At 44.5% G+C, this 12,099-nt stretch overlaps 1 protein-coding gene across 1 annotated transcript; it reads right to left on the bottom strand.

Annotated features, from left to right (window-relative positions):
- Positions 1 to 1,115: 1,115 nt before the first annotated feature.
- On the bottom strand, positions 1,116 to 2,264 carry P2ry4 (pyrimidinergic receptor P2Y4). The gene has a single exon (XM_026399967.1). The coding sequence runs from the start codon at positions 2,262 to 2,264 to the stop codon at positions 1,116 to 1,118; it is 1,149 nt and encodes a 382-aa protein (XP_026255752.1).
- Between the last annotated feature and the right edge of the window lie 9,835 nt (positions 2,265 to 12,099).

Consider the following 12,099-nt stretch of genomic DNA (forward strand, 5'->3'; position numbering starts at 1 on the left):
CTGACTCAGGGAACCAAATAAGCTAGAAGGTGATTTCAGAGGGAGGGTGCATGAAAAATGTGAACTCACTCTTCTCACAAATGCCTACCCAGAAATTTATTTCCCAAGGCTAAGAGGTTAGCTTCCCAAGTTCCATAATCCCACCCAATCCTATAAACCTGTAAATGCTAAGACTGCACTTGGGGAGGGGAGGAGTGAATGGGTGAGAAACTCTGAGGGGATCCATACCAGTCCCTGTGCCCTGCCCTGACCTCAAAGTCCTAAAGCCTGATCTGAAAGAATTGAGGGCAGATTTATCATTTGTCTGGGGCAGGAGCTAGAGAAAGCGGAGAGACAAAGTGAAGAACTGGCTCTGGATGTTAAAGCCTGTCACTACCTCATCTTCTGTACAAACCTGCTCTGCCCCTTAGTGCTGGAATTTATAGATTCACATAGATGTGAGAGCTCCCCCTTCTCTGTCTGAAACATCCATTCTCCCTTTCATTAAGTACAAGAGAGCTATCAAATACATTCTGAGCAAACAATATAAAGGAGATCCAATCCCCATTCCAGTTCCAAAGACTGTTATCAACTTGGGTCTTGCCCCTTGAGGTTCCTCAGGGTCCCCACCCCATGGCCAGGATCTACTTCATGACTGCCTACCAGTTCAATAGTGCCAGGCCTCCTGCTGCATGTGGGGCCCTGGTATGCAGGCTGCCTGGGGTTGCACCCTATTTTGGCACCTTGGTAGGCAAGACCATCCTGTCTTCAAGGGGGAACCAGGAAGTGGGTGTGGTTGCTACACATAGCACATATGGCATCTGTGATATGCCAGTGTCCATACTTCCTGACTCTGGCTATCATCATGAGATAAATCAGGCTGATCTTTAGATTACCCCACCATCTCCACCCTCTAGTTGAAGGCTCTAGTCTGGCTGGAGAAATGCATGCTGTGGGAGGACATGGGGAAAAAAGATCTGGGGAAGCCTTGCAGAATCAATAAACAGGACCAATGAGCCCAGGAAGGGACAGAAATAAAGAAAAAGAAGTATAGGCAGAGGAGCAACTGCTACTATCTTTAGCTAAAAAGGAGAGGGCAATTGCAGCTCCTTATAAACTGTCACTTAGGGGTTCCCTCACCTCTGCCCTGCACTCACCCCCTTTTGTCTCACCTCCCAGCTTCCATTGTTACAATCACTCTGCTCTGAGGAGAGGGCAGCTGCTGTCCTGTGGGTGGATGCCCACCTGCAACTGCTATTCTCACGCAGAGATACCAGTGCCAAGGAGGAGGCAGCTCTGGGGGGCTGGGGTCTGCCACCACTACAGAGCTGCCAAAACTGGCGTCGATACTTGTCTCCAGTAAGCAGGTAGAGCACAGGATCTAGGCAGCTATTAGCACTGGCCAGGGGTCGAGTCACTTTGTAGACTACGTTGACAATGTTCAATACTTGGCAGTCAGCTTCAAACAGCCTTGCTAGGTAATAAATTGTACGAGTGATGTGGAAAGGCACAAAGCAGACTGTGAAGACCGTCAGCACCACAGTGATGGTGCGGAGAGAACGGAGACGAGAAGACGAGTGTGCAGCCCCAGGCAAGGGCCGATACAGGCGCCGGGCCATGAGCCCATAGCAAACCAAAGTGACCAGGCAGGGCAAGCCAAAGAGCAGCCCCATGACTGCTGAACTGAAGTGAACATAGTGGTCAAATTCCTCAGGTCGAGTGGTGTCATGGCACAGGATGGTGGTCCCCCTGATGCTAGTTGTGACAAAGAACAGGTTGGGCACGAGGCAGCCAGCTACCACCAACCAAACTGCCAAGCAGATGAGGCCTGCGAAACGAGGGCGGCCCCAACGTAGTGCCTGCAGTGGGTGGCAGATGCCCAGGTAGCGGTGCACACTGATGCAGGTAAGGAACAGCACACTGCAGTAGAGGTTCCAGTAGAAGAGAAAGCGGATGAACTTGCAAAACCCAGTGCCAAAAGGCCAGTGGTTGCGGGCTGCGTAATAGTAGACGAGGGTGGGCAGCGACAGCACATACAAGGTGTCTGACAATGCCAAGTGGAACATGTAGGTGGCCGTTGCATCCCAGGGTCGTAGGCGGAAAAGGAAGAGCCAGAGGGTTGGGGCATTGAGGCCCAGGCCCAGCACAAAGACAACTGCATAGCTCACAGGTAGCAGAATGAACTTGAACTCTTCATCAAACCAGCAATCCATCTCCATCTCATCATCTCCAGGACCTGGGCTTGGGCCTAGAGATCTGAACAACGAGGACTCTGTTCTGGCCATGGCCCCCCTAGAGGTAGAGAGAGCAGAAATGAGAGTAGCTGTATTTCCTTGGTCTCCCAGTCCTGACCTGGGGCAAAAAAAAAGGTAGAAAACAGATTGTGTACATGTAAGAATATGTAACAACAAATGCCATCATTATGTAAAACTATAATGCACCAGTAAAAAATGTGGAAATGGGGGGGGAGGAAGCAGAGGATAGGGAGAATACTGGTTGAAGCACTGGGAAGAGCTGGGGGGCATACATCCAGGTGCAACTCAGACCAGTCCAGCCCCTCTGGGAGCTTTCATGATCCATCCCAGGGAGTGGTGAGCAGCAGGCAGTGCAGGGACTCAGCTCAGTAGGGCAGTCAGTGGGCTTGGATTGTTCTTACTTTGCAACTGACTCTGTCTTACAGAGCTTGGCTAGCTGAAAAGGATGGAAGCCAACTAGTACTATCCAAAGTGGGAAGATGCCCAAGCCCAAATTATCTCATAACTCATCATCACAGCTGTGTTCCAGTGAAGAGAAGCATCACTCCCTACAGTGTCTTCACCTCTCCTCTTGCCCTGGTTCCAGTTCTCTATATTCTCTTTGCCTCTGATACCTCCCCCCAACACCTGCCTGCAGCCCAAGAGCCCCATCGCCACCCTTGCCCAAGAACTTTGGTAAATCTCCTACCTGTTCCCCTTGAAGTTGAGCCCAGCTGACTCTGTCACCCTTCCCCCTTGGTAGACAGAGGGCATATCCAAGGGGGTGGGGCTCAAGGTGGAGCCTGACTCTCCTCCTGTCCCATTCTGGAAGGTTGTCAGAGATAAAAAGGCCCTTAAAGATTTATCTAGTCCAACCCACTCAGCATACAGATTGGGAAACTGGGGCCCAACAAGATTACTATTTAACAGCTTTGAAATGATTGTGGGTGCGAGTACACAAGGAAATATCCAAGTTTGCAGATGAGAAAGAAGCCAGGCCACTAGAGATAACTAAATTACAGGAAGATCATATAAGTTTGTGGAAGTGAGTAGCAACATAGGACAAGAATTTTAACATGGGAACTGCAAGACAACAGGTTGAAAGATTTTAGAAAACTGAAACTACTGATATATATCTTAACTCCATATGAATATAATTATAACAAATGTTTGTATAGCCTTACTATGTCTGAGCACTGTTCTAAGGACTTCATACTTATTAATGACCTCACAGGCTCTCTGATGTAGGTTCTATTATTGTCCCTACTTTGCAAGGGAGAAAACTAAGGTGTAGATAGTTTAAGAATTATGCTAATTAGTGGTAAAATCAAGATTTGAGCCTTTGGACAAGACTCTACTATCCATGACATAATTGCTGTCCTTATTTGCCCCTCTAAACTACTACTGGTCATGATCTGGGAGAGTATCAGCAAATTTTTACTGAGAGCCTTCTATGTGCCTGGTTCAGTTATAGACACTGGTAGTTCACTAGGAGAGAACAAAACAGACAATAACACCCAACTTAATGTTCTTACATGTTACTGGGGGGGCAATAAAATTAACACATAAAATATATAGATTGCAATCATCATTTTAGAGAAAAATAAAGGAGCGAGTGGCTATAGGAAAGGAAAAGAGGAAGAGAGAACTGCTGTTTTAAATATCGGACTGACTTGAATAAACACCAGGTGCTGTGAGGAAGGGGCAATGTAGAAGATGAGGTCAGAGTTTGGCAGGGACCAGATCATGAAGGTCCTTGGAAGCCATTATTAGAACTCTTTGACTTTTACTGAGAGAATGGAAAACCATTAAGGGTTTAGAGGAGGAAATCGCTATATCCTTGCTTACATGGTAGAAGGCTCACTGGCCAGCTCTATGTCAAGAATAGACAGCAGGGCTGGGGGCACAGGCAAGACCAGGCAAGAGGCTGTTGGCAATAGAGATGATGGTAACTCAGACCAGATCGGCAGAGGTGGTGAGAAGTGGTCAGATTCTGGATGCACTGTGAAAGTAGAGACAAGATTTACTGATGAGGGGTGTGAGAGAAAAAAAAAAAAAGAATGACGAATAACTCCAATGTTTCTGGCCTGAGCAATTGGAAGAATGGAAGTCCTCTTGACAGGTGTAGTAAGGCTGTGAGAAAAGCAATTTTGGAGAAAGGGGGGGATTCATTTTTCATCTTTTAAGTTTGAGAGACCTATGGCACAGGTAAGAGGAAGTGGCAAGGAGGCAGTTCACGCCTCCCTATAGGTGTTAGCCAATAAATTTCCCTTACATACTCCACCCCTTCCTCCATAGTGCCTTATCACTCTTCATCACTCTCAGAGACCCTGGTCTGAATGCAGTGGAAAAGGCATAGAGAGAAGCCTAGATTATTGAGAGCCTAATGCCAAGGAACACTGAATTGTCAGCAGCTGTGGTTCTGGGGCTCCTGAAGCTAACTAAGGCTTCATTAAGCATGGTTGTCTCAGGCACCCAGGGCAAACTGAGTCTGGAGAACTCTGAAGAAGAGGTGGGCAGTGATCTTGGAGAGGGGTGAGTAGGTTGGAGCAGAAGCCACTGTGAATGCAGCTGGAATGTAATGAAGACTCTGAACCTGATTCTCAGGTCCTAAGAATGTTGTCCAGCTGGATCCTCAGTGAGAGGAGGAGACAGGCCTGAAAAAGAGGCTCTAGAATCTGGATGGGGAAAACCTGGAGATCCTGCTCTGTGGCAGGGTAGCACATGGGATAAAATGTAGGCGAGGTGGCACATGCCTATAATCCCAGCAACTCACAAGGCTGAGGCAAGAGTATTGCATGTTTGAGGCTAGCCTCAGCAATTGACACTGCCTCAAAAGAAAATCCCTAAAGGCCTTGCATGTAGCTCAGGGGTAGAGTACCCCTGGGTTTCATCCTGACTACAAACAAACAAACAAACAAAAAGTAGGAGTGGAAGAATAGTCATATCTTGAATTCTGGACAGCTAACTGCTGTGATACTGCATTAAAAGCTCAGGTTTTCGAGCTAGAAAGACTTGAGTTCAAATCCTTGTTCTGGCTGGGTGTAGTGGCACACAACTATAATTCCAGCAGCTTGGGAAGCTGAGGCAGGAGGACTGTGAGTTCAAAGCCAGCTTGAGAAATTTAGGGAGGCACTAAGCAACTCAGTGATACCCTGTCTCTAAATAAAAATATTTAAAAAAGGGCTGGGGATGTGGCTCAGTGGTTGAGTATCCCTGGGTTCAATCTCTGGTACAAAAAAAAAAAAAATCTTTGTTCTGCTTATTAGTTATGTGACCATGAGCACCGCTTTGTAACTTACTTTCTTCACCAGTGAATTGGGGATAATAATTTGAACCTTTTGGAGATTTCAGAATATGAATTGGTTAATAGGTGTGGAAACACTTTGTAAGCCATAAAATGCCACAAATCCATAAGGCTTTTAAAATAGTACTTTGTTCCCAGGGATGAATATGGCCTCTTCAGAGGAGATCAAGTCTGACTCAAGGCTTGGTGAACAGCCAAGAGGAAACACCAAACTAGAAAAGCCTCTGCCTGATCCAGCTTCCTGCTCCTACTTCTTTAGGCCTTCTTAGCTCTGCTACAGTTCCTTCACCTGATAGCTTTGTGAGTTTCTGCTTGTCCCTGGACACAGCTGCAGCAGCTGCTGCTGCTGCTGCCACCACTGCCGCCCAGTGGCTACTTTGGGAAAAGACCTCTCCCAATATTTCCCAACCGCCAGCCTGAGCTTCTACTGTCCTCACCTGGGGCAAAATGAATGCAGCGCTGCAGACCAGACTTGCTCTTTTCTCTGAAACTCTTCTTTGGCTTCTGCGACTTTGCATTATTCTGTTTCTCCTATTCCTCTGGATGTTCCATCTGACTTCTTCCCTGGCTCTATTTTGCCATGCTTTCCCCAAATGTGGCCCTTCTCTTAAGGGGATTCTTCTCCTCTCCTCCCTTCTCTTTCACCACCTCTGTTCCCTCTCTCCCCGCCTTGGAGGATCCACTCTCATGATTTCAACTATCACTTAGATGTTATCAATAATTCTAATGATCAAGAGACTACAACATATAGATCTCTCTCTGATCAAAATTTCTCTTATCTTGGGGCTGGGGTTGTGGCTCAGTGGTAGAGCACTTGCCTAGCATGTGTGAGGCACTGGGTTCAATTCTCAGCACTGCATATAAATTAATTAATTAATTAAAGTTCCATCAACAACTAAAACGTTTTTTAAAATTTCTTTCTCCTTCTCTCACATTCTTATATTTGATTTCTACAGAGATTATGGCACACATGCCTAGAACTATACTCATTTGTGTTTTGTTCATTTGCTCCCAACCTTCCCACCCCGACATTGTATCCTAAGCTCTTTGAAGACATACCTTGTCTTACCTCTTTCTCAAAGTTTTCCAGGTGTTTTAGATATTTTCCAAATTATATGTGCTGTTGTCCAAAAACTGCCTTCCAGTTCAGAGTTAAGAAAATAGAAGCTGGGTGCTGTGCCACTTCCTGGAATCATAGTGACTTGAGAGGCTGATGCAGGAAGATAATAAGTTTAAGACTAGCCTCAGCAACTTAGTGAGACCCTGTATCAAGATAGATACATAGATAGATACATAGATAGATAGATGAATGGGCGGGCTGGGGATATGGCTCAGTGATAGAGTGCCCATGGGTCCAATTCCCAGTGCCACCTACTATAGTTTAGATATGTGGTGTCCTCCAAAAGCTCATGTGTGAGACAATGCCAAGAATGTTCAGAGGTGAAATGATTAGTTTATGAGAGGTGTAACCTAATCAATGGCTGAGTCCACTGATATGGATTAACTGGGAGGTAGGTTGTGGCTGGAGGAAGTAGGTCTCTGGGGATCTGCCTTTGGAGTATATATTTTGTCCCTGATGAGCAGACCTCTCTCTACTTCCTGTTCCATGTCCTGAGCTGCTTTCCTTTGCCATAATCTTCTGCAATGATGTTCTGCCTCACCTTGAGCCCAGAGGTCTGGAGTCAGGCATCTATGGACTGAGACCTCTGAAACCATGAGCCCCAAATAAACCTTCCCTCCTCTATGTTGTTCTTGTTAGGTCTTTTAATCATTGTGACAAAAAAAAAAAAGCTAACTAAAACACTGCCTAAATAAATAAATAACAAGAAAATAGGTACCCTGCACATAATTCAATAAATATCTGCTGGATGAATGAATGACTGTAGTTTGTTGAGTTGAATCGTTTCTACATCTATAATCTAAGATTCATATATGTAATGTGCTCCAGTATTTCTAATTGGGTGTTGGATATCCATTCCACTGACATCTGGAATTTAGTATGTAGGACAAGTTTATTATAGTCTTTCCTTTGACAGAGAGAAATAAATGTGTGGATACCATTACTGCAGATACTCTTCCATTCTACTATTACTCCAATGTTTTTTCTTATAGTACTATCCCTCTTGGTCCCTCATATATCCATAAATGTCTTGATGACAACCGTTTGTCTGGAATGCATGTTATTTTACTTGGAAACCAAAGAAGGAAAGTGGGGAAAGACACATTTTCTAGCTCTTTCTCTAAGGTAACCTGCTGAGAGTATAAAACAAGATAGTCATTCAACCTTGATGGAAAAAAAGCAGTAATCTGAGGAAAAAAGCAATAAAGAAGGGGAGGTAAGTAATACACTGGGAAGAAATGCAGGCTTTGGAGTCAGACAATCCTAGGGTTGAATTCTGGCTCCCTTACCTACCAGCTGTGTGACTGTGAACAAGTCTTCCTGAACCTCCATTCCTTGTAGTAGAATGAGTATACTAGTACCTAGGTTGTTGCAAGGAGAAAATAAGGAAAGGCATTCCAGCACAGTGCCGTGCAATTATCATTCTTGCCATTGTTAATAGGAATTAAAATATAGGTGGAGCTGGGGGCAACAGGAGCACACCTGTAATCCCAGGGACTCAGGAGACTGAGGCAGAAGAATCTCAAGTTCAAGGCTAGCCTTGGCAACTTAGCGAAATCCTGTCTCAATATAAAAATTTTTAAAAATGGGGGATGGGGTTGTATCTCAGTGGTAGCGTGCAACTGTGTTCAATCTCCAGTACTTTTAAAATGTGTGTGTATGTGTAGGTTGTGAGAGGCTTACCCCAATTGAAAAACTCAGGAAACCTGCTGAGAGTATGGAACAAGATAGTCACTCAACCTTGATGGAAAAAAGCAGTAATCTGAGCAACCCTGGATAATCCAAACTGACTAATAAAATCATGGGAAAGTGGCTGATGCCAAACAATTGTACCTAAGTTAGTTTTGTCCATTTGTCTCCTCTGTAGTGTGCCCTTTTGTCTTTCTAAATGTCTGTTCTATATCCTGCAAGACTGTTAACAACCTTAGAAGAGAGACACAACCACTTTGATCAGCAACTAGGATAGTGCAGGAAATTTCTGTTTCTAACACTTGCTCCATCTATTTCCTTTCCATCCTCCTCAACTGAGCTAATACCCTTGTCCACATCCCACTTGAATCTGTTGGCTTGCTTTCAGTTGAAATAACAGAAAACTCCAACTCAGCTGACTTTTAAAAAAGGAAATGTATTATCTTGCATGTAAGTCCAGGAGTGTGGCTTTGGAGTTAGCTAATTCAGCAGTTTGACAATGTCACAAAAAATCCTGACTCTTTCCATCTTTCTGATCTATAACCCTTAGCGTGTTGTTCAGTAATTCCCATGGTCACAACATGGGCATTGCAATTCAAGCATTGTATCAAAACTTGGCAATATTCATAAAGAAGAGAGGAAGGCCTCTCTTCCTGTGTTTATTTTTAGCATTCAGAAAACCTTTTCAGAATCTTGCCAGCATACTTCCCCTCACATCTCCGTGGGCTGAATCTCATCATGCCTATAAGTAAACCAGTCACTGTCAAGGGGATGAAACGACCATGGCTGACATAAGGAGTGCACAGGAGGAGGGCGGAGTACCTTAAAATTGGGGATTCTGCCCACCAGGAGAATCGGAGAAATGGCTATTGAGTTAGTAAACAATCATGTGTGTTAAGACCCTTACTTACTTCAGCGTGCATAGTGAGGGTGGGTAAGGATCACAAAATCTCTCCCACCAATCTCTCCTAGGGACTGGAAACTCCATAATTAGAGGTGTATTCCTTTGCCTTTTTACCCTTGCATCCTTGTAAAATCCAAGTGCTTCTGGTCAGAATGAAATTATGGTAATAGTTCTCTTTGAGAAATTACTAACTGAAAAGGAGCACGAGGGAACTTTGGGAGAGATGGAACTGTTCAATATCTTCATCTGGGTGGTGGTCACATGTGGTTTCTTATGGATGTTGTAACAAATTAACACAAACTTGGCTGCTTAAAATATACACACTTATTCTCTTGCAGTTTCAAGAAGGCAGGGGTCTGAAATCAGTACCAATGGGCCAGAATTAAGGTGTCATCAGGGCTGCCCCTAAAGTGCAACAGTCACATTGTGGCAATGAGAGACTACAGGGGCGACTCTATTTCCTTGCCTTTTCAGCCTCTACAGTAGCATTCCTTGCCTATGACCCCTTTTCTCCACCTTCAAAGCCAACAGTGGAGAAATTGCTTCAGTCTTCATATTGTCTTCTGTCTCTGTCGTCAAATCTCCCTCTGCCTCTTTTTCATAATGAGACTTGTGATTACATTTAGGGCTCACCTTGATAAACCAGAATAATCTGCCCATTTTGAGATCCTAATTTAATCCCACCTATAAAGTCCTTTTTTTCATATAAGGTAACATTTATAGGTTCCAAGAATTAGGATCTGATATCTTTGGGGGCTATTTTTCAGCCTGCCAAGTAGGTTAAATTTCATTGAGATGCATTTATGATTTTTGTATTTTATTATCTGGAAAGTATGCCTTAGTAAAGAAATTCTCAGTCTCCTAGAAAAGAAATAATGACAAGTTCCATCATAATAATGAGTTACAGACTAGCAGATCTGTTTTCTTCTTACTGAGGGACAGTGGACCTGAGTGGAAAGAGGGGATAAATAGGTCTGGTGGTGCACACCTGTAATCCCAGCAGCCCAGGAGGCTTTCAAAGTCAGTGTGAGCAACTCAGCAAGACCCTAGACAACTTAATGAAACCCTATCTCAAAATAAAAAGTTTAAAAAAAGGCTGGGGAGATGGCTCGGTGGTTCATCACCCCTGGGCTCATTTCCTGTACAAAACAAATAAATAAGAGAAAGGAGCCTCAAGTGTGAGTCTGATGATTAGTCCAAAAGTAAATTCATTCTGATTTTTCACCTTCCCACAGTCACTAGTCTTGCCAAGTACCTGAATCTTTCCCATATGTCCATTATTATTTTCTCTCCCACTATGGTCCCTGAAGAATCTGGGCTTCCAACTGTATTAGGAAATCCCCAAGAAAGAGAGAGTTCTAGCAACTAAATTATAAGGCTCTGAGGTGCACATTGGCCAGAAATGGCAGGGGCTAACCCAGTTAATCATGAAAAGGGAATACAGGACTGCTGTCCAGGGCCTTAAGTAAGGAGCAAGAATTAAGAGAAGGTCTTGTCCAGTCCTCTAAGCCACAGCCATAGCCACCTCTGAGGAGTGGACACCCCATTCAGGGTTGAGGGCTGTGTCTATGGATAAGTACTAAAGATCAGCCAGTTCTAAGGGGAGGGAGAGTGGGGTCAGGGTCCCCCATAACTTAGAAGTTATGTCTACATTCTCCATGTCTGCACAAACAGGGCCTTGGGCCCTATGGAAGGACAGTCAAGAAAGGAAGATTACTTTGTTGTTGCAATTATGGGGGTCCTGGCAGCTGCAGAGACAAAAATATCTCTAATTCCATGAACAGTCACACAAGGCAAGGGAAGCTGCTTAGAGCATGGACTTAGTTTCAGAGATTGGAGAGAGTTAAGAGCTGGGCGGGTGGGGAAGCTTCCTTAGGTGGAGGTGATATAGATGTCAATTATCTATTTCCTCGACTTGCAATGTTCCACCAGGAGAATCTTCCCCTGGGCCAGGAATCCTATGGTACCTTCCTTTCCAACAAGAAAATAAATTCAAGGCTCACATACATGGACACACACAGTTCAATACACTTAGTTCCCTGCTCCTGCCCCCACCCACCTACAAGAGATTGACTCCTACTGTGCATATAAGCTGGGATAATCAGGGTTTTTTATTATGGGCTGCAAGAGTCCAAAGTCCCAAGTGGTGAAAGGCTGGGAAAGGGGTACTCTTTCCCACACCCTTGGCTTTTTTTTTTAAAGAGAGAGAGAGAGAGAGAGAGAGAGAGAGAGAGAGAGAGAGAATTTTTAATATTTATTTTTTAGTTTTCCATGGACACAACATCTTTGTTTGTATGTGGTGCTGAGGATCGAACTCGGGGCCGCACGCATGCTACCCACTTGAGCCACATCCCCAGCCCACCACCCTTGGCTTTTATATAGCCTAGAATAGATCTAGAGATACAGAGAATAGAATGTGACACAAGGCTCTTCTTCCCAAAATACAAAGCCATCCTATTTCTATCTCCCACTATGCTTCACCTTTTAAGATTTCCAACACCACTTTAATCCCAGCTCTCAGATTCAAGGCCTCATAAGGCCAAAACTCTGTAGTTAGCCTTATTAAACTCCCTTGCCTTTAGTATCAGAATCAATCCCCTGCTGGACGCAGTGGTACATGCTCGTAAGCCCAGTTACTAGGGAGGCTGAGGCAGGAGAGTCTCAAGCTTGAAACCAGACTGGGTATCTTAGTGAGACACCTGTCTGAACATACAATAAAAAGTGGATGTAGCTCAGTGGTAGCATACCGCTGGGTTCAATTCCCCATATCACAAACACAAAAAATTGATTTCCTACCCCCACTCTGTCCTAGCAGCAACAGCCTGCTGATCTTTTAACCACTAATCTTTTAGTCACTAATCTTCTT

Source organism: Urocitellus parryii, chromosome X (assembly GCF_045843805.1).
Source record: "Urocitellus parryii isolate mUroPar1 chromosome X, mUroPar1.hap1, whole genome shotgun sequence".
In the NCBI taxonomy this organism is placed as follows: domain Eukaryota; kingdom Metazoa; phylum Chordata; class Mammalia; order Rodentia; family Sciuridae; genus Urocitellus; species Urocitellus parryii.